General features: G+C 39.7%; 1 protein-coding gene across 1 annotated transcript; it reads right to left on the reverse strand.

The window, feature by feature from the left end:
• Positions 1-1,894: 1,894 nt before the first annotated feature.
• On the reverse strand, positions 1,895-24,590 carry slc35a2 (solute carrier family 35 member 2). Its single transcript, XM_058389301.1, has 5 exons — positions 24,238-24,590; positions 12,349-12,531; positions 10,402-10,553; positions 9,382-10,070; positions 1,895-2,447 (listed from the first exon to the last, which is right to left on the reverse strand). The coding sequence occupies exons 1-5, from the start codon at positions 24,305-24,307 to the stop codon at positions 2,420-2,422; spliced, it is 1,122 nt and encodes a 373-aa protein (XP_058245284.1). The 5' UTR covers positions 24,308-24,590; the 3' UTR covers positions 1,895-2,419.
• Positions 24,591-25,103: the final 513 nt, after the last annotated feature.

Consider the following 25,103-nt stretch of genomic DNA (forward strand, 5'->3'; position numbering starts at 1 on the left):
AATTGCATGATGAGATAAACAACACTCAGTATATCAAATATCAAATAAATGTTCCCAGGACACATTCGATTAAATTAGAAGAAAATTTTATTGTTTTTGGCGCGACTAGATAACACGAATTGGATCTTATTTCGAAATAGATTTTGATTTTAGAAGAAACTTTTATTTTGATATATCGCGTTCACACAAAAAATGGACAAATTTAAAACCATGGTGCACTTAAACACGCGATGTTTTTCCCTTGTTTGATATTATATTTTTAAAATCAATACAAATTCTAAAAAGTTATCAACATAATGAATAAGGCAATATTTAAAAGCAATAGTCACTGCAATTTACTTCCGGTTTCCGGTTTAACGTTGCTAAACTATGATACCGTTTATGCTCTTAAGGAACTAAAAACATTTCTATTCTATATGAAACAAATTCCATAATTAAATTTAATTAAATAAAAAAAATAAGGACTTATTCAATGTGTAAAGTAAATTTTACTCCAAAATATGTTTTCTTTTACACGTAATAATATTTCACTGCTTCCGGAACACATTTAAAGTCCCTCTTTATTGACCTCAGTTTATTTATACTTCAGGTATTTATAATACTGTTATAATATTACTAATAATATAATGTTATAAAGTGTAATTTTATTATTTGTCGTGTGTTGTTAACCCTCCTGCTGTTTTGTGTTCTTGGTTCAAAACCAAGGAAAAAAAAAAAAAAAAAAAAAAAAAAAAAATATATATATATATATATATATATATATATATAAATAAATAAATAATAAATAAGTAATAAATAATGTATAATAATAAATAATATATATATATATATATATATATATATATATATATATATATATAATTATTATTTATTGAACCAAGAACAAATACAAACACAGAACAGTGTTTAGTTTTTTTTAGATAAAGAAAATAAAATAATTAATTTATGTATGTGCAAGAGTGCAATTCTTTAAAAAAGACAAAACAAAACAAAAAACAGTAAGGCACCGTTTAACTTATCCCAAATGATTTCTTTCACACACCAAAAAAGATTATTTTATTATTATTAATAATAATAATAATAATAATAATAAATGTAATAATTATTATTATTATTATTATTATTATTATTATTATTATTATTATTATTATTATTATTATTAATATTATTATAATAAGGCAGGCTCGGTGTGCTACACACCTCAGGGTGAAAATTCTTAGCTGAAAATCTTTATTAAACATTCTTCCGAAGAATTTTCTTCATTCTTCATTTAAACATGCTTCCGAAGCGTTTTATTCCTGTAAAGATTTAGCGCCATCTACAGGTTACTAACGGAAATGTAATGGACAAATAGAACATTTGCATAACATTCAGTCTGGTTATGTACATTTCCACTACACACACACAGACTTCATTGAAGGCAGCTGAGTGTTATAAAAGCTAAAGGAACAGGTTTAAATCACGGTTACAAAAGCAGACGCAGACAACATTGTAAATATACAGTAAGTTCCCGAGATGAATATAAAGTTGCTGCATATCATATAAATTCAGTTGCTAGCTATACCATCCCTTTGTTCCTGCTGATAAACAGAAGTAAAAGATTCAGGTATTCACTTTTTTTTTTGCATAGTCTTATGTCTGCAATATTAATAATAAAACTGCAGAAAAAAAAATTAAAGCTTCCATGACCAGAAGCTGAAATATTATTAGAATAATACTAAAAAAAAATATATATATATATATATAATTATAATAATAAATACTATAAATCAAATATTAATAATAATAATTAATTACATAAATCAATCATTTATTATGTTTATTATTATTATATAATAATAAAAATAATTTTTATCATTATTATGATAAATAATTTAAATAACTATTCTTAATTATTATTATTATACAACATGGTCATTATAATACTTATAATAATTCATTTAAAAAATACTTTTTTCCCCATTACACACACTTTTTGTGTTTAGACCGAAACGACTATATGAGGAAAAAAATGTTTAAAAAAGTCAAGGCAGCATAATTTTTCTTCCCCTTTGTGTATCTACTAGCCTAAAAGTAAATATCTCTTAGTGTACTGTGCCTTGTGTAAATATTTTTCTCTTGAACTTTGCTAAAGTTTGTAGTGTTACACACCCTGGAGCTGATCCAGTGGAAAAAACTCCAGCTAATTTCTGATCTCTAATCAAACTGTAAAATGTGGGAAAAGGTCAAGAGGGGGGTAAATACTTATGCAAGCTACAGTGTAAAAAAATTACAGTAAATGTTAAAAAACAATCTCCGCTGTAGTGTTCCGGGAAGAAGGAAATATCTGTGTGATATAAAACCGTATGAAATGTTATTCGAAGTCGTGTCCTGAGGCTCGTCCTTGTTCCTTCCTTTCGTCGCCTTCCTTCTTCACGTTTCAGCTTCCTTTCTCCTTTTCTGGGTTCCTATGACAGAGAGGAACAAAGACAGAGTCACAAACAGTGACTCAAACAAACACTACAAAAACCTGACCGCAGCAAAAACACACAGACAGGCACGGGTGCAGTGTCCGAGACGCTTCGTCGCTCTTCAGTAAAAACTTACCGTCTCTCCAAAAGCTGCAAAGATCCAAACTGCGCTTTGGCTTTAAACATATTTAAGGTACTGCTTGGTGAGAAACTCCTCAGCCGGCCCACTTCATCGGCACAGACAATGAGTTGGTCTAGACTTAGTGTTAGGATGATCATGATCGTTTAGATTTTTACAGAGATCTGGTTACATCCAGGTGACTAGGATCTTGTTCCAAGGGTTTAAACTTACAACTTGTCAGCAATCAGTCCTTTATTTTATTTTTACTATTTATCTACATCCAGAATTTTATTTTAGAATTTTATTTATATATTTATTCTATCTGTCTGTCTGTCTCAGAATTAAAATGAATCAGAATCTATCTATCTATCTATCTATCTGTCTGTCTGTCTGTCTGTCTGTCTGTCTGCCTTCCTATCTATCTATCTATCTATCTATCTATCTATCTATCTATCTATCTATCTATGCTAGCTATGCTAGCTATGCTAGCTATCGCTTGATTAAAGTGTAACACTCCAGGAATCCAGGCCTGGTCTAAAATCAGACTTTGAAACTTCATACACAGTTTAAAGGTGTGGTGTTAAATAAATACACAAAGGTGTGAGTAAGTAATGTAACAACCACTGATCCATGCCAGCTCGCCCAGCCCTTCTTCACAATGTACTGTTTTTTGTTTGTTTGTTTTTTTAAAAAACACAATAAGCATGAACATGGTCACGGTTAAGGCTCAGATAATAAACCAGGTCATGACGAAAAGTAATCAAAGCTGACTATTTCTCTATACGTCCATTTAGTATTTACATAATGACAGATGCATGGTTTAAAAAGAAAACAAATCCAAGTTTTTCCACAGAATTATAATCTCAGTGGAGGAGAAAGAAGAAATCTGGGTTTAGAATTTAGACACATGCTTCATTTCCACAGTTTAGACTCGAACCCAGAGCTCCAGCCGGACGCTACACTGATCACCGAGAGAGACGTTTTCACTTTGTGACGTCGTACGAAACCCGCACGTGTTCCTCAGGTGACGTTACAGTCAGTTGTGTATGAATGTGAGACATGAACACGTGCACAGTGGGTCAGGGACAAGTCACATGGTTTTTCAGTAAACCATCAGACCGAATACGGAGCAAGTGTAGTAACCATTAGTATGTGGTACTTGGGTAATTAATTACGATAAAATTACGATTAATTAATTTGAATTTACTGATGTTTCAAAAGAAATAAAAACCGGAAGTGATATTGTGATTTAGGATAATAAATAACATTACATTTTTAATATTAAAATCTTTTTGAATTATGTTATACTTATTTCATTTATTTTTTAAAAATTTGTTTATTTTTAAAAATTGAATAAATTAATTAATACATTTAAAAAATGTTTAAATTGTTTTAATAATTAATAATTGAGTCAGTACATTTGTTTAAATATTAAAACAAAATTAAAAATTAATCTTTGTGTCATTTTATTTATTGAAATAAAAATCATTTTAGGAAAAGAAATATATAATATATTTTTAAAAAATATACTCATACAAATAAACGTCCAAAAAAAAACTTGACTTCACTTTTTTTTGTATTTTTTTGTTGTTGTTTGGTTCAAAAAACAGGGTGTGTGTTAAACTTTTTTACATTTTTCTCTATTAATTTGTTTTCCTGACAAACAAAGGTTGTTGTTTGTTGTTGTTGTTGTTCGACCCCCAAATGGATACAACGACTGGTTTAAAAACAAACTCAGACCTGTTTAATTCCAGTGAATTTCCCTCCACAATCAATAAAGCGATATAAATGGATCTGGGGCTGTTATGTACAGCTTTTTAACAGCCTCAGAGGGGGAACAAAAAATAAAAATAAAAGAATAAAAATGAATCAGTTCACAAAAAGAAAAAAAAAGGAAAATTAGCATTCTTAACTTTAGAAATCAGGAGAAAATCCATCAGATGTATAAAAAAAAAAAAGCAGCTTCATGTCCCAGATAAGTCTCTATATTATCTGATCAGCTCTAGATATATTACTCTGCTGTAAACCCCAACAAAAAGGTAAGAAATCCTTTAAAATCATAAACAAACCACACACACACACACACTCTTTATCCAACACCCCAAACCTTCACCGTTACGGCACTAAAACATGTGCTTCATGTGACCAAAAAATTTCTAATAAAATAATGATAATAATAATAACAATAATAATAATAATAACATTCATGTGTTAAATCTCCTCAAAGGTCTGCCGTTGCTCTGAGGAGAACAGCAAGGTCAACAGATTTGGCATGTTCTGTATAAAAAAAAAACAAAAATAACAAACTTTTTTACATTTTTGTAACATCACTGAAACATGGACTCTTTTTCTGAGAAGGAAAGAAAGAAAAAGAAAAGGAGAATCAAATCATTATATTATTTACACGCGTCGACGATCGGACATTGATGAGTACTGTACAGTCACAAGGGCATTGAGAAAGGCACAGCATTAGCCATCTGTTAGCACTAGTGAAGCCCCACTCATACAGTGTACACACACACACACACACACACAGGTGTGGTTACAACCCACTGAGTTCAATTTAAAGTGTTTTTGTTTTTTTTTAATTTTCATGGAAAGTTGATTATAAAAAAATATATTAAAAAAAATAATAATGAAAAAAAATTTGACAGTCAAAAATTTTGGAACGCTTTTCTGTTTTCTCAAGTTTTATATTTATAATTTTTTATAATTTAAATATATATATATATATATATATATATATATATATATATATATATATATATATAAATAATTCTAAAAAAAATGTAAGTCAAAAATTTTGTCTTAAGTTTTATATGAATATTAATATTATTACAGACATTTAAAGTGGGATGTTTTCTGGCTCTCCAACAAAAGCTAGCTCTTTTCTGTCATTCACAGTTTGATGTTTTAAAGCTAGCAAACAAAAACTAGCCATTTTCTGAGTAGCTAACAACATCTAGGTGTTTTATTTCCTTTAACAGAAGAAGAAGAAGAAAATAATAGAGACTCCTGAGGGAAAGGCTGTCGTAAAAGTAAGCACTAACTGGGATCAAGAACACATCGTCGAGATTTATGGAAATGTTGGGCATGTGCTATAAAGGGAAATAAAAAGAAAAATAAATAAATAACTTGAGGATGAAGTTTTTGGAAAGTAATCATCATCATAAGACACGAAGAGTCTAAAACTCAGACTCAAAGAGTTTATATTAATTATCCTAAAAGACTTGGTGGTGATTTCTACATTTTATTTAATTTATTTCTATTTTTACCTACTTTACAAACATTCTTTTTTAAACAGAAATAAAGGTTCGAAAACTCTTGACTGTCAGTGTATCAGTTCCATGTTTATCGATGTCATGTGTGGCTCTGAGTGCAAATACTGGACACTTTAAAAAAAATGAATAAAAATAATAATGATAATAATAATGATAATAATAATAATAATAATAATAATAATAATAATAATAATAATAATAATAATAATAATAATAATAAAATCCTACAGCGCTTATTTTTTCCCATGAGCAGTCTTAGGTACCATTCTCTGTGTCGATCGTAGCATTAACGGACTCAGTGTTGTAGTGCAGCAGCGGGTTTGATTTTAGTGATTAGTATTAGAGTGAAGCGTGCTGTAGGTGCACAGGCCGAGCGGACGCGTGGTACAGCGACTCTCATCTCCGTCCCCGGGTTCACTAAACCCTCCACGTTTTCCTTCATGTGTTCCTTCATGTGGTTGGGGTTACGGAGAGCTCTGCACATTCGAATGTTTCCGGATCGTTCTGAAGTACGCTGAATCAGGTGTGTTTGTGAATCTGCTGTCGTTTTGATTTCAGAGCAGCAGCTGAAATCCGTGTAGGTCCTAAAGTCTGAACGTCGTTTAAACGCGACTTTGACGTGAAATTGTACGCATTTTTTCACTATAAGCCTGTATGTGTTTGTCATATTCACATTATAGCACACTTTTCTTCGCATATCCCAGTAGAAGCTGGGGTCAGAGCACAGGGTCAGCTATGATGCACCGCCCCCTGAAGTAGAGAGGGTTAAGAGCTGGGATGTGGTAGCTCAGTGGTTGATGTTGGACTACCGATCAGAAGGTTGTGTTCGAATCCCAGGTCCATCAAGCTGCCAATGCTGGGCCCCTGAGCAACCCTCAATTACTCAGTTGTATAAAATGCCAAATGCTGTAAATGTAAGAGCCTTGCTCAGAGGCCCAACAGCGGCAGCTTGGCAATGTTAGGGCTTGACCTTCTGATCAGTAACCTTAACCATTTGAGTCACCACTGCCCCTGTAAGCGCCTGGGGCAGTGGTGCCCTCAGTAGACGCCATACAATGTGTGCTTTTGACTGAAGAACCACATAGAGCTGTGATGGTCAGGGGTGCACAAACTTTTGCCCATAGAGTGTACTTCAAGTCGGTAGTACTCTCTGATTAGATATGAAATAAAATTCATCTGCTTTTTATTATATATTATGTAGATGTATGAAGAAAGGGGCTGATTCATACGCAGAGTGTGATCGTGGTCTGATGGATGAATTTCTCAGCTAGGATTTCAACATTTAGACAGAGCTATCTCTCTATAGATCATAATTTGTCAGCATCATGGATTTATGTTTTAATCACATTTACTTTTGAATGTTGTTTTTTTTCATAAGCTTTTTACTTTGTATTCACTTCCCATTTTCAAACGGAATTAAAAATATATATATTAGAAATAAATATTTATATTTTATATAAATATATTTAATATTTCCCTACACTATCTCTTTTATTTGGACTATTGTTTTTTTTTTTTTTTTTTTTTTTAAGTTTTTATTTTAATGCTTACTGTATTATTTCCTCCATCTTCCTGTATCCTGTACATTTATTTTGCATTTTTTCCATCCATCTTAACATGCCGAAAACGCGAGTATGAAACGCACGCAGTGTCATAAATAAATGATTAATACTCTCGTGTTCGAGCTAGATATGAAGTGTGCAGAGCCGAGACTCGCCGTTAGCTGAGCTTAGAGACGTTTGAGGCGAGAAGCTGAAAATTAGTTTTGGATTTGTTTTCCTAAAAACCGACATGAAAAGCGAAGCCAGTACGAGACCGGACCATCTCCTAGTAGCTGAGGTGTTTAGGGCTGAACATACATTCTGTTCCCAAAAAAAAAAAAAAATAAAATAAAATAAGATAAAGTTTAAAAAATCAGTTCTGCAAAACTGGTGACCTTTTTATCCCCCTAACAGACGACGGATTATAATTTGTACATCATGCTGTGATTGGAATTATCCTCCAGTGTGTTATTCTCGTTTGTGTGTGTGTGTGTATGAAAAACAACTCAGACCTCCTTATAACGACGCAGGATTGGAGCCGAATCCTAAGAATATCACGATATAATATAAGATCATAAACAGTAGAATGTAAACTAAGGACACTCTGTAATGCTGCTACAAACGGCACACAGTGGAACATCTGTGCTACATCTGCACTGAAAATGGCTCATGAACATGTCAGGTTTACGAGACATGGTGTTATTTATTCATTCATTAAATGAGGCCAGAAAGAACTCCAAATCCTAGTGTCCTGGGACTCTGCAAGACATGTAGCAAGTGTGAAAAAAGACTGCTCTCGGTTAAACGGTTGATGATGTTCAGCAATAAATGATCATTGTGTGACGATCTAAAGCAAAAATGTTACATTCTATGACACAAGAGAGAGGGGAAAAAGTGTCCTCTAAAGCTGCTGTAAAGCTGGACATCTTATTAAGATCGTACTTTTACGACAGATTTGAGTCAGTGTCTAATCCGCACATCTCCACTCGCACGTGTATGATCTCGGAGCCTAATTAACAAAGACTTCACATAAGTCTGGTACTTAAATACGCAAAATGTTTAGTAATGAATGTGATGAGATGGCATCCGGAATTGAACCGAAAAACAGGCCGAAGTTCAGCGACTCGATGTAACGGATGTAGCTGAAGGCAGCTAATTGGTTGGAGAGTAGCTACAGAGAGCTTGAGACGTCAAGGAGAAGTTTAAAATGGACAAACAGAGACATTTTTGAGTGTGAACTATGGGCGTGTGTCAGTCAGAGCGATGAAGCCGGCGGGTTAAATGAAAGTATTGCATGACTATGGAGAAAAACTAAACTGTTTCCTTATTTCTAGCCATAAACTAGCAATGAAGCGTCCTCTTTTTGTCATTCTGCCTCAATGTTTGTAAATAAGGAATTATATCTTTTCAAATTTCACTTCAAGAAGGAGATTTTCTGGTCTTATCTCAGAGAAGGACGTTAAGTGGAGAATGGTGTTTAAGGCATATGGGGGAACCGGCAAACCTCCAAGTGATAATACGCCACGTCTAGGTTTTGTGCTTTACACGAGTCAGAAAACTAACTTAAATTAAAAAAATCTTTGCCCCGAGAGTCCAGACCCGGCCGTGACGTGATGTGCCGTGACATGGCCGAGCCTTTTCCTGGCTCCTGAAGCTACTGCAGTGTTTTATTGCAAACACACCTGATCTTGTTCCTGGAGATTTTTGTGAGGATTTGAGTAGTACAGCCTGATTAGATTTCCCAGATTAGATTTAATGGAGTATGAGTCAGCTAATAATCAAGCGCTCGCAGCATGACTGTGCACACACAGACACCCCAGTGCATGAGAGAGAGAGAGAGAGAGAGAGAGAGATGATGCTACAAACAAGAAAGAAAGAAAAAGGAGGATTAGAAATCCGAGTTAAAGAGGGATTACTGGAAAAAGAAAGTCATGAAGGGTGAGGGAGAGAAAACGTTGCCAGCAAAGGTTCATTTCACCAGCACTGACTTTGGAAGGAACCCGTCCGTCTGCGAAGAAGAGGAAGAGGAAGGGAAGGAGCCGGTGCCGGTGGATGGAGCCGCAGCTTTCGGTAGACTGTACATGTAGACGGCACCGATGACCAGTCCGGCGCCGAGCGTGAACAGAATGTCCACGTGAAAGCCGAAGAGGTAGACGGACATGACCGTGGACACCACGATGGAGAAGGACGTGGCGAAGCCCTTGAGGATGTTGTCTGCGTATTTGACCACCACGGCCACCAGCAGGCCGCCGAACGCCTGGTTAAAGATCACGCCCCATACCATGGGTGTGTAGCCGAACAGGAAGCCCTGCTCGGCGATCTGCGCTCCGTCATTCCACCACAGTCCGAGCAGGCCCAGGAGCGTCCCGAAGAGCCCCAGCTGCACGTTGCGGAGCCACAGTGAGGCGCTGCTGCCCTTCAGGATCTTCTCAAAGTAAACGCCAGCAAAGCCCGAAGACAGGCACGAGACCACCACGGCCACCAGGCCCTTCACATAGCTCTGAGAGCCGGCCGACTCGATGGCCTCCTTCTTCTTGCTGCCGTCCTGCTCCACCTGGACGATGGCCACGCCAGTGAACAAGAGGAGCAGAGAGATCCACTGGACACGGGACAGACTCTTCCTCAGCATGAGCACTGAGAAGAGCGCCGTCGTTAAAATCTTCAGCTGGTAGGTTACCTACAGAGAGAAAGAGACAGAAAAAGAGAGAAAGAGAGAGAGAGAGAGAAAGAAAGAAAGAAAGAAAGAAAGAAAGAAAGAAAGAAAGAAAGAAAGAAAGAAAGAAAGAAAGAAATAGTGACAAAGAGAAAGAGGCAGAGAGAGAGAGAGAGAGAGAGAGAGAGAGAGAGAGAGAGAGAGAGAGAGAGAAGACGAGTGGTTAGGGGTTGAGCACAAACACAAGCAACTTTACAGGTCGGATTATAACACAGGAAAAAGCACAAATGGAAAGATATAAAGCTGGACACTCCTAACAGAGACTAAGAGAAGCAGAAAGCGGCAGACTGCTCACCTGGAACGTGGCAGCTGGTAAATTCGAGATGGCCACATACTGCAGGTTGTTCTGGAGCGTGTAGATAAGCGACGGAACCGCCAGCTTCAGCGTATCCCAATACTGCACCACGATACAGTCGTACAGCAAGACCACAAAGTCCCTGATATTTCCTGTAGAGAAACAGATGGAGCATTCAAGCACAAGATCCAGCAATTCCACTGTAGAGAATTTCAGCCAGGAGCACAGAGAATGTGCTGGAAATCTGCCACGGGCCTTTCAAAGGCAGACATGCGACATTAAAGGTGAAAGCCGCAGCAGGTGTGACAGGATTTCCTCATGCCCTTCGTGGGTTCATTCTTTCAATACTGCTCATACAATAAAGTGTTTAAAAAAAAGCTTGTGTTCTTGCTTTTGTTTGGTGCACAACACCAACGAGGGCTGAAGCCGAGACGAGGGAATGTCCTAGGGAATATGGGAGCTTGGTGGTTAACGTGTTGGATTACTGATCAGAAAGTTGCGAGTTTGAATCACAGGTCCATCAAGCTGCCACTGCTGGGCCCCTGAGCAAGGCCCTTAACCCTCAATTGTATAAAAAAACAGAAACGTAAATATACATGAGTCTCCGCTGTCCAATACAAAACCAGTGTGTAGATTTGGTTTGAACACTAGGGAGTAAACACTGGAAATGCTTCCAGACTTATAGCTTTATGTTCCAGACAATCCTCAATAAATACAGCTCTGTTAAATCTGCAGCAGCAGTTGTTTTTTTGGCTGCTTCCTGTTCAGGATCACCAAAGTGGTTTATCTAGTCTGCGTGTTTGATTTTGGCACAGGCCCAATCCAAATCTATCCATCTATCCATCCATCCATCCATCCTATCCTATCCATCCGTTTAATCCATCCAGCCAGCCATCCATCCGTCCGTCCGTCCAACCCCATCCATCCGTCCCCATTCAGCAATCCACCCATCCGTCTAATCTATCCATCCATCCATCCATCCGTCTATCCATATATCCATCCATCTAATCAATCCATTTATGCATCCATCTAATCCACCCATCCAGCCGTCTATTCTATCCATCCATTCATCCATCTAATCTATCCATCCATCCGACTAATCTATCCATCCATCCATCCAAAGAAAAAGAAAGAAAGAAAGAAAAACATAGAGAGAGAGAGAATGAGACAGTGAAAAGAAAGAAAGGGAAAGTGAGAAAGAGACAAAGATGTAAAGAGGCAGAGAGCGCGAGAGAGAGAGAGAGAGAGAGAGAGAGAGAGGACGTTGTAATTGCTAGTACTGATTATTTTATAAATATCTATAAACGACCTCTATCAGATTGTTGGACGTCGTATTCCAAAACCATGGGCATTAATATGTCTGCTTGCGCTCCCTTTAGAGCTACAACAGCCTCCACATACTGAGACTTTCTACAAATTGTTAGATTTTTTTTGTATCCGTAGAAATTGGTGGCCCTTCAGTCAAAAGAGCATTTGTAAGTTCCAGGAACAGATGCTGAATGAGAAGGCCTCTCCCTGGCCTGGCCTCCTCTCTTTGAGTGTAGGGATACACTGGAGAGTCTTTTCTCAAATTTCTGTCCCAAAGCTGAAAGCTTACAGCTGTCTAAAATGTCTGTAGCATTAATGTTATCTTTAAAGTAAAAACTGTAAAAACCCTCTGTGCTGGAGCGTTGTGCTCGGTTTTGTTCTCCTGGAATCCTGCTCACACAAATTCCCCCATCAGACTGATATAGGAGAGAGTGAAGCGTGATTAATTACTCCAGAGAAGAAGTTTCCACTGCGGCAGAGTCCAGTGACCATGAGCTTTACGTCTCTCCGGCTGACGCTTGGCACTACAGTACAGTAACACCTACAATACAGTAAAGCCTAAAACCACAGCTGTAGATCCTTAATATCAGGCTGCCAAAAAACTTCCCACTTCCCACAAGAACAAGGACCAGGACGCACCTCTCTTCTGGAACAGGATGATGATGAGACAGGTGAAGACCTTCAGGACTTCGGCCATGACCACGGCGGATGTGGTAAAGAAGCGGTCTCCTGGCAACGTCCGAACGTAACGGATGCTGAGGATGAGTGAGGCATTCTGGATGACCAAAACGGTCAAACTGATGTACTTCAACTTCCTGTTAGCTGCAGAGGAGAAAAAAAACAGAAGAGATGAGAAGAACTATGACTGCTGTAACATGAACAACTTAACACACACACACACACACACATAGTTTAAGGACGTTCTTAACATTAACAAGGACATCTGATACACCATTCACTCGCGATATGAACAAGTGGAGCATGACATCAGTTCCTAATAACAGTGTCAATCATAGTGACCATTCATTCAGGACAAGAGCTGGTGACTTCCTGTGACACGAGCTCCTGTAAACGTCGATGACTAGATGTGGGTGTGGGCGTGTCCACGTCAGCGACTTGATGAAAAGTTGAACTATATGCAAATATGGAGCATCTTGCCACAGCGACTACCAAGAAGTGCAGACGTGATGAAGAGCTTGGAGACGAAGAGCACACACTGCATCTTCTTATTCTTATGATATATGCTAGAGAATTTTATTATACACACACAAGCACCAAATCTTCCTCCAGAATGTTTCACTTAATCGCCAAGAAAACAGATCTGGATTGCTAGCTGCACTACACACTGATGAACATCATCGCCATGGCAACCAGTACTAGTCCTCCAACTATCTGTCAGACGTTCGTATCAGAGCGACTTACATTTCTCTCATTTATACCAGTGAGTACATGAGGGTTAAGGGCCTTGCTTAAGATTATAAATGATTATACACACTGAAGAGTGTGATTATAAATCATGATAAACACTGAAGAATGTCTTTTCAAAAACGAAGATTCATATACACCAATCAGCAACAACATTATTACCACCTGCCTAATATTGTGTTGGTCCCCCTTTTGCTGCCAAAACAGCCCTGACCCGATGAGGCATGGACTCTGCTAAATACCTGAAGGTGTGCCGTGTTACCCGGCACCAAGATGTTAGCAGCAGATTGTTTAAGTCCTCTAATTTGCGAGGTGGGGCATGCATGGATCGGACTTGTTTGTCCAGCACATCCCACAGATGCTCAATTGGATTGGGATTTGGGGAATTTGGAGGCCAAGTCAACACCTCAAACTGATTGTTGTGCTCATCAAACCATTCCTGAACCACTTTTGCTTTGTAGCACGGTGCATTATCCTGCTGAAAGAGGCCACAGCCATCAGGGAATACCGTTTCCATGAAAGGGTGTACATGGTCTGTAACAATGGTTAGGTAGGTGGTACATGTTAAAGTAACATCCACATGGATGGCAGGACCCAAGGTTTCCCAGCAGAACATTGCCCAAAGCATGACACTGCCTCTGCCGGCTTGCCTTCTACCCATAGTGCATCCTGGTACCATGTGTTCCCCTGGTAAGCAACTCACACACCCCGACCATCTGTGTGATGTAAAAGAAAACGTGATTCATCAGACCAGGACACCTTCTTCCACTGCTCCATGGTCCAGTTCTGATGCTCATGTGCCCATTGCTGGCACTTTCAGCGGTGCATAGGGGTCAGCATAGGCACCCTGACTGGTCTGTGGCTATGCAGCCCCATACACAACAAACTGTGATGCACTGTGTATTCTGACACCTTTATATCAGAACCAGCATTAACTTCTTCAGCAATCTGAGCAACAGTAGCTCGTCTGTTGGATTGGATCACATGGGCCAGCCTTCGCTCCCCACATGCATCAATGAGCCTTGGCTGACCACTGCAGACTGGGAACACCCCACAAGAGCTGCAGTTTTGGAGATGCTCTGATCCAGTGGTCTAGCCATCTCAATGTGGCCCTTCATCAAACTCGCTCAAATCCTTACCCTTGCCCATTTTTCCTGCTTCTAACACATCAACTTTGAGGACAAAATGCTGACTTGCTGCCTAATATATCCCACCCACTAACAGGTGCCATGATGAGTGTTATGATATTATACAAACGTGACTATGGCAAGTCGAAAGTCTTAAACCAATCATTTAACTCGTTAAACTAATTCTATTTACATATTCCGCTGTAAAACGTTACTCCTGATCCTAATTCGGCCGGACTAAAGCGCAGGCATGTTTATTCGTGGCTGCATCACCTACAAGGATGTTTGCTCACTCTACCCTGGCAACGTGCGCGCACACACACACACAGACAATAAGTGCCTTTATACACACTCTGAGCAGTTAGACCCTCCACCCAGAGCATTCACACACAGCTCCTTCATACACACACACACACAGCTCCTTCACACATATACACACACACAGCAACTCCTTGTCCTCAGCAAGCACACGAGTGTACAGTGGAGAAATACAGAAAAAAATAACACCGGGATGCTTTGCCCTTAATCTCACGCCCTGAATTCAGTGACGCATTCAACAACCTGATGAAGATCCACAATGTAATAGTTTACATGGGGGAAAAAACGAGTAAATGTGAGGAACTGTAAGGTAGGGCAAGCAAAGGAGGTTATAAAAGGGCTGACGAGACCTACAGCAATCTCAGGAGAGAGGAAGCAAACTGTTTAAAATAATATGAAAAACAAATCAGATAAACAGTTAAATTCCCAAGAATATAAAAAAAAATATTATTATTTATTATTATTATTATTATTATTATTATAGCTGTTGTTAATAATAATAAAAACATTATTATTATTATCGTGCACTTATGGTGTATCAGGGACCAAGTAAATAAATAAATAAATGCTGTTTATTTATCTTTTTTTTTTTTTTTTTTAACCAGACAGATATGAAGTCAGGACATGAAGCTTTTTCTGGAAAAAAAAAAAAAAGTAAAGTTTGCCAAATAGCTGCATCAGAGAAAGCACAGACACACAGCTGTGGCATCATCAGGACTCATCTTCATCACTTCACTACTGCAGCAGTATCTGAGAATAGGATTTTAAAAAAAATTTAAACTCTTAAACTCGTCACACACAACTCATCACAAATATGTGTTGTGTTAAATATCTGGAAACATTATGCATCATATTAATCCAGACACATCAGAGTATCGGTCCACACTGAAACCGAATCCGGATCGATGTCTCTTATGAAATGTTCTGCTGATTTCAGCAACACAGATCTACTGCGACTCCGCTGTCTCACATAACATCAGGGACAACACAACAAAACCACTCTGAGTGATTACTACACAATAAAAAGGCTGTCAAAACACACACACCCCTCTATCCCTTTCTCTCTCACACACACTCAAATATATACTCAAACACACACCCACTCTCTCTCTCTCTCACATACAAACAGTCACTCACACACTCACTCTCCCTCTCACACACACACACACTTTTTCTCTCACACACTCACACATACTCACTCTCTCACACACACACAAACATACAGTCACTCACACACTCTCTCTCTCTCACACTCACTCTCTTGATCTCTCTCTCTCACACACACTCACTCTCTCCCTCACACATACAAACATACATTCACTCACATACTCACACTCTCGATCTCTCTCTCACACACACACACACTCTTTCTCTCTCACACACACACACACACACACTCTCTTTCACACACACACACACACAGTCTCTCTCTCACACACACACAAACATAGAGTCACTCAAACACTCTCTCTCACACACTCACTCTCTTGATCTCTTTCTCTCTCACATACACACTGTCTCTCTCTCTCTCACACACACACTGTCTCTAAAGGTAACCTGATGCTCATGGTTAAATCATTAATACACTAATGACGATAAAGCATTTATCTTTCAGCATCATGCAGCAGTTAACAGGAAAAGGTGGTGGAAACACCCTGTCATTAACACGGTCACAGAGTTAGTCAGAGGATTATTGCTGAAAGCAGTCTGACCTGCTGCACTTTTTGTTTGTTTGTTTTTTTTGTTTGTTTGTTTTTCTTACTAGAAGAAATGTACTGGAAAATACGTGGAATATTTTTTTAAAATCCTGCTTTAAGTCATGACCTCAGCTCAAGTTTATTATAAAGCCGAGAAATCCGGTCTCTGGAGCGTGTGTGTGTGTGTATCGGTAATTTTTATAGACAATCAGTCTGAAATCAGCGAGAGCCCAGCAATGCCACTTAATTCTCCAGCAAGCAACTCACATCACTGCACACATCAAGGAAACAGATAGAAACCAAGACAAGAAACACACACACACACACACACACACACACACTTCATTCAGCATGAGGATTAAAAAAACAACCCAGAACCTGAATGACAGATTACTGATAACCATCATTACATGTTCTTTATGAACTGATGGTAGAAGAGGAGAGCGAGACAGAGGAAAAAATCCAGAGAAAATATTTAACAAAAAATATTTAACATTTGTATCAAATATTTACATTTAAAATTACTACATTAATCAAAATTATTATGAATTAATTACAAAGATTATAAATTATTTAAAATATTATAAATATGTATTATATTAAATCATATAAACATTTATTTATTTAAGTTTTTTTGTCTTTTACGGTTTCACGTCTGCAGAAATCACACACATCGGGAATTTATTTCATAGAAAAAGTGCAAATAATTAAACAGAAATTTAGATTTGTTTATTTTTAAATATTTACGGAAAAGAATTAATTTAACTGTTTACGGGGGAAAAAAATTCTGTGTTGAAAAAAATGCAGTGTTCTGTCCACACCACACCACCACAAATAACACAACACCACACCACCACAAATAACACAACTACACACCACCACAAATAACACAACTACACACCACCACAAATAACACAACACCACACCACCACAAATAACACAACTACACACCACCACAAATAACACAACTACACACCACCACAAATAACACACCACCACACCACCACAAATAACACACCACCACACCACCACAAATAACACACCACCACACCACCACAAATAACACACCACCACAAATAACACACCACCACACCACCACAAATAACACAACACCACACCACCACAAATAACACAACACCACACCACCACAAATAACACAACACCACACCACCACAAATAACACACCACCACACCACCACAAATAACACACCACCACACCACCACAAATAACACACCACCACACCACCACAAATAACACACCACCACACCACCACAAATAACACACCACCACACCACCACAAATAACACACCACCACACCACCACAAATAACACAACACCACACCACCACAAATAACACAACACCACACCACCACAAATAACACAACACCACACCACCACAAATAACACACCACCACACCACCACAAATAACACCACCACACCACCACAAATAACACACCACCACACCACCACAAATAACACAACTACACACCACCACAAATAACACAACTACACACCACCACAAATAACACACCACCACACCACCACAAATAACACACCACCACACCACCACAAATAACACACCACCACACCACCACAAATAACACACCACCACACCACCACAACTAACTACACAACACCACACCACCACAAATAACACAACACCACACCACCACAAATAACACACCACCACAAATAACACACCACCACAAATAACACACCACCACAAATAACACACCACCACAAATAACACAACACCACACCACCACAAATAACACAACACCACACCACCACAAATAACACACCACCACAAATAACACACCACCACACCACCACAAATAACACACCACCACAAATAACACACCACCACACCACCACAAATAACACACCACCACACCACCACAAATAACACAACACCACACCACCACAAATAACACACCACCACAAATAACACACCACCACACCACCACAAATAACACACCACCACACCACCACAAATAACACACCACCACACCACCACAAATAACACAACACCACACCACCACAAATAACACACCACCACAAATAACACACCACCACAAATAACACACCACCACAAATAACACACCACCACAAATAACACACCACCACAAATAACACACCACCACAAATAACACACCACCACAAATAACACAACACCACACCACCACAAATAACACACCACCACACCACCACAAATAACACACCACCACAAATAACACACCACCACACCACCACAAATAACACACCACCACAAATAACACACCACCACACCACCACAAATAACACACCACCACACCACCACAAATAACACAACACCACACCACCACAAATAACACAACACCACACCACCACAAATAACACAACACCACACCACCACAAATAACACAACACCACACCACCACAAATAACACAACACCACACCACCACAAATAACACACCACCACACCACCACAAATAACACACCACCACACCACCACAAATAACACAACACCACACCACCACAAATAACACACCACCACACCACCACAAATAACACACCACCACACCACCACAAATAACACACCACCACACCACCACAAATAACACACCACCACACCACCACAAATAACACACCACCACACCACCACAAATAACACACCACCACACCACCACAAATAACACACCACCACACCACCACAAATAACACAACACCACACCACCACAAATAACACACCACCACACCACCACAAATAACACACCACCACAAATAACACACCACCACACCACCACAAATAACACACCACCACACCACCACAAATAACACACCACCACACCACCACAAATAACACAACACCACACCACCACAAATAACACAACACCACACCACCACAAATAACACAACACCACACCACCACAAATAACACAACACCACACCACCACAAATAACACACCACCACAAATAACACAACACCACACCACCACAAATAACACACCACCACACCACCACAAATAACACACCACCACACCACCACAAATAACACACCACCACACCACCACAAATAACACACCACCACACCACCACAAATAACACACCACCACACCACCACAAATAACACACCACCACACCACCACAAATAACACAACACCACACCACCACAAATAACACAACACCACACCACCACAAATAACACAACTACACACCACCACAAATAACACACCACCACAAATAACACAACTACACACCACCACAAATAACACAACACCACACCACCACAAATAACACAACACCACAAATAACACAACACCACACCACCACAAATAACACAACTACACACCACCACAAATAACACACCACCACACCACCACAAATAACACACCACCACACCACCACAAATAACACACCACCACACCACCACAAATAACACAACACCACACCACCACAAATAACACAACACCACACCACCACAAATAACACAACACCACACCACCACAAATAACACACCACCACAAATAACACAACACCACACCACCACAAATAACACAACTACACACCACCACAAATAACACACCACCACAAATAACACAACTACACACCACCACAAATAACACAACACCACACCACCACAAATAACACAACACCACAAATAACACAACACCACACCACCACAAATAACACAACTACACACCACCACAAATAACACACCACCACACCACCACAAATAACACACCACCACACCACCACAAATAACACACCACCACACCACCACAAATAACACACCACCACACCACCACAAATAACACAACACCACACCACCACAAATAACACAACACCACACCACCACAAATAACACAACACCACACCACCACAAATAACACACCACCACAAATAACACAACACCACACCACCACAAATAACACACCACCACAAATAACACACCACCACAAATAACACAACACCACACCACCACAAATAACACACCACCACACCACCACAAATAACACACCACCACACCACCACAAATAACACACCACCACACCACCACAAATAACACACCACCACACCACCACAAATAACACACCACCACACCACCACAAATAACACAACACCACACCACCACAAATAACACAACACCACACCACCACAAATAACACAACTACACACCACCACAAATAACACACCACCACAAATAACACAACTACACACCACCACAAATAACACAACACCACACCACCACAAATAACACAACACCACAAATAACACAACACCACACCACCACAAATAACACAACTACACACCACCACAAATAACACAACACCACACCACCACAAATAACACACCACCACACCACCACAAATAACACACCACCACACCACCACAAATAACACAACACCACACCACCACAAATAACACAACACCACACCACCACAAATAACACAACTACACACCACCACAAATAACACAACACCACACCACCACAAATAAACACCACACCACCACAAATAACACACCACCACAAATAACACACCACCACAAATAACACACCACCACACCACCACAAATAACACACCACCACAAATAACACAACTACACACCACCACAAATAACACAACTACACACCACCACAAATAACACAACTACACACCACCACAAATAACACACCACCACAAATAACACACCACCACACCACCACAAATAACACACCACCACAAATAACACAACTACACACCACCACAAATAACACAACTACACACCACCACAAATAACAACTACACAACACCACAAATAACAAACACCACACCACCACAAATATCACAACTACACACCACCACAAATAACACAACTACACACCACCACAAATAACAACTACACAACACCACAAATAACACAACCACCACAACACCACAAATAACTACACAACACCACAACTAACTACACAACACCAAACACAAACACCACAACTACACAACACCACAACTAACTACACAACACCAAACACAAACACCACAACTACACAACCCAAAACACAAACACCACAACTACACAACCCAAATCACAAACACCACAACTACACAACCCAAATAAAACACCACAAACACAAACACAACACCACAAATAACTACACAACACCACAAATAACTACACAACCCAAATAAAACACCACAAACACAAACAACACCACAAACACAAACACCACAAATAACTACACAACACCACAAATAACTACACAACACCACAACTACCACAACTACACAACCCAAATAACACAAACACCACAACACCACAAATAACTACACACCACCACAAATAACTACACAACACCACAAATAACTACACAACACCACAACTACACACCACCACAAATAACTACACAACCCAAATAACACAACACCACAAATAACACAAACACCACAACACCACAAATAACAACTACACAACACCACAAACACAAACACCACAAATAACTACACAACACCACAAACACAAACACCACAAATAACTACACAATAACACAACTACACAGCCCAAATAACAAAAACCACAACTACACACCACCACAAATAACACAACTACACACCACCACAAATAACACAACTACACACCACCACAAATAACACAAACACCACACCACCACAAATAACACAACTACACACCACCACAAATAACACAAACACCACACCACCACAAATAACACAACTACACACCACCACAAATAACACAACTACACACCACCACAAATAACACAACTACACACCACCACAAATAACACAACTACACACCACCACAAATAACACAACTACACACCACCACAAATAACACAACTACACACCACCACAAATAACACAACTACACACCACCACAAATAACACAACTACACACCACCACAAATAACACAACTACACACCACCACAAATAACACACCACCACACCACCACAAATAACTACACACCACACCACCACAAATAACTACACACCACCACACCACCACAAATAACACACCACCACACCACCACAAATAACACACCACCACAAATAACACACCACCACACCACCACAAATAACAACTACACACCACCACAAATAACAACTACACACCACCACAAATAACAACTACACACCACCACAAATAACACAACTACACACCACCACAAATAACACAACTACACACCACCACAAATAACACAACTACACACCACCACAAATAACACAACTACACACCACCACAAATAACACAACTACACACCACCACAAATAACACAAACACCACACCACCACAAATAACACAACTACACACCACCACAAATAACTACACACCACCACAAATAACACAACTACACACCACCACAAATAACACAAACACCACACCACCACAAATAACACAACTACACACCACCACAAATAACACACCACCACAAATAACACACCACCACACCACCACAAATAACTACACACCACCACAAATAACACAACTACACACCACCACAAATAACACACCACCACAAATAACACCACCACACCACCACAAATAACACACCACCACACCACCACAAATAACACACCACCACACCACCACAAATAACACAACACCACACCACCACAAATAACACAACACCACACCACCACAAATAACACACCACCACACCACCACAACTAACACACCACCACACCACCACAACTAACACACCACCACACCACCACAAATAACACAAACACCACACCACCACAAATAACACACCACCACACCACCACAAATAACACACCACCACACCACCACAAATAACACAACACCACACCACCACAAATAACACAACACCACACCACCACAAATAACACAACACCACACCACCACAACTAACACAACACCACACCACCACAACTAACACACCACCACACCACCACAACTAACACAACACCACACCACCACAACTAACACACCACCACACCACCACAACTAACACAACACCACACCACCACAAATAACACAAACACCACACCACCACAAATAACACAACTACACACCACCACAAATAACACACCACCACACCACCACAAATAACACACCACCACACCACCACAAATAACACAACACCACCACAAATAACACAACACCACACCACCACAAATAACAACACCACACCACACCACCACAAATAACAACACCACACCACCACAAATAACACACCACCACACCACCACAAATAACACAACACCACACCACCACAAATAACACAACACCACCACAAATAACACACCACCACACCACCACAAATAACACACCACCACACCACCACAAATAACACACCACCACACCACCACAAATAACACACCACCACACCACCACAAATAACACAACACCACACCACCACAAATAACACAACACCACACCACCACAAATAACACAACTACACACCACCACAAATAACAACTACACACCACCACAAATAACAACTACACACCACCACAAATAACAACTACACACCACCACAAATAACACACCACCACACCACCACAAATAACACACCACCACACCACCACAAATAACACACCACCACACCACCACAAATAACACACCACCACACCACCACAAATAACACAACACCACACCACCACAAATAACACAACTACACAACACCACAAATAACTACACAGCCCAAACACCACAACACAAATAACACAACAACCCAATTAACCCAAACAACACAACTAACAACACAACTAACAACACAACCCAAACAACACAACTAACAACACAACCCAAACAACACAACTAACAACACAACACAACTAACAACACAACCCAAACAACACAACAACAAAACGAAAAAAATTACATTAGAATTTGTATAATTGTTAAATCCAGGCTCTTGTGCATTTCTCGAGCGAAAGGAAAAGTACCATGACTGGAAGAGAAACACTGAGCTGTTAATAGTGTGTTATTTTTTGAGCAGAAAGGAAGCCATTACCATCAGTCTGCCTGCGTGAAGGAGTCTTGTCTTCACCTGCCGAGCCTGGACCTTGGCTACCTGCTGCCATGTTGGCACTGACGTCTGAATCCCCCGGAGCTGTCACAGCTAACAGCCGCCTAGTGTGGCTTTTTTCCGGTCTAACCGTTAGCCACAAGCTAACTAAATGAATCCCGATGGATTCATCTCATACTGAAAAGTTACCTAAATGCTAAATGCTCCGTGTCATTTCGCAAAACTTAAAAAACCACACACACACACATACACACATACACACATACACACATACACACACACACAGGCTAAGGCTGTAAAGAACACACAGGAGCGATTCAAGCAAAAGCGTCGACGTCTACAAGCAGCTTCTTTCTGCTACGTTGGTGTTTAGGACAAGGCGGTTTGGTTAAACAACTTTATGATGTATTACCGCCATCAAGAGGTCTGGAGAACAAACTACACCAATCAGCCATAACATTATGACCACTGAGAGGTGAAGTGAATAACACTGATGATCTCCTCATCATGGCAACATGTTAGTGGGTGGGATATATTAGGCAGCGAGTCAACATTTTGTCCTCAAAGTTCATGTGTTAGAAGCAGGAAAAATGGACAAGTGTAAGGATTTGAGCGAGGTTGACGAAGGGACGAATCGTGATGGCTAGACCACTGGATCAGAGCGTCTCCAAAACTGCAGCTCTTGTGGGGTGTTCCCGGTCTGCAGTGGTCAGTATCTATCAAAAGTGGTCTGAGGAAGGAACAGTGGTGAACCGGTGGCCAAAGCTCATTGATGCCCGTGGGGAGCGAAGGCTGGCCCGTGTGATCTGATCCAACAGACGAGCTACTGTTGCTCAAATTGCTGAAGAAGT

This window comes from Hemibagrus wyckioides, linkage group LG05 (assembly GCF_019097595.1).
Source record: "Hemibagrus wyckioides isolate EC202008001 linkage group LG05, SWU_Hwy_1.0, whole genome shotgun sequence".
Classification (NCBI taxonomy): domain Eukaryota; kingdom Metazoa; phylum Chordata; class Actinopteri; order Siluriformes; family Bagridae; genus Hemibagrus; species Hemibagrus wyckioides.

What these genes read in the sequence shown, in the direction of transcription:
- slc35a2 (XM_058389301.1), bottom strand. Translation starts at nt 24,307, where the DNA reads ATGGCAGCAGGTAGCCAAGGTCCAGGCTCGGCAGGTGAAGACAAGACT. An exon ending in TTCACGCAGGCAGACTGATG is followed by an intron (nt 12,532 to 24,237) that starts GTAATGGCTTCC and finishes TCTCCTCTGCAG; the next exon opens with CTAACAGGAAGTTGAAGTAC. An exon ending in ACGGACGGGTTCCTTCCAAA is followed by an intron (nt 2,448 to 9,381) that starts GTCAGTGCTGGT and finishes TCTCTGTCATAG; the next exon opens with GAACCCAGAAAAGGAGAAAG.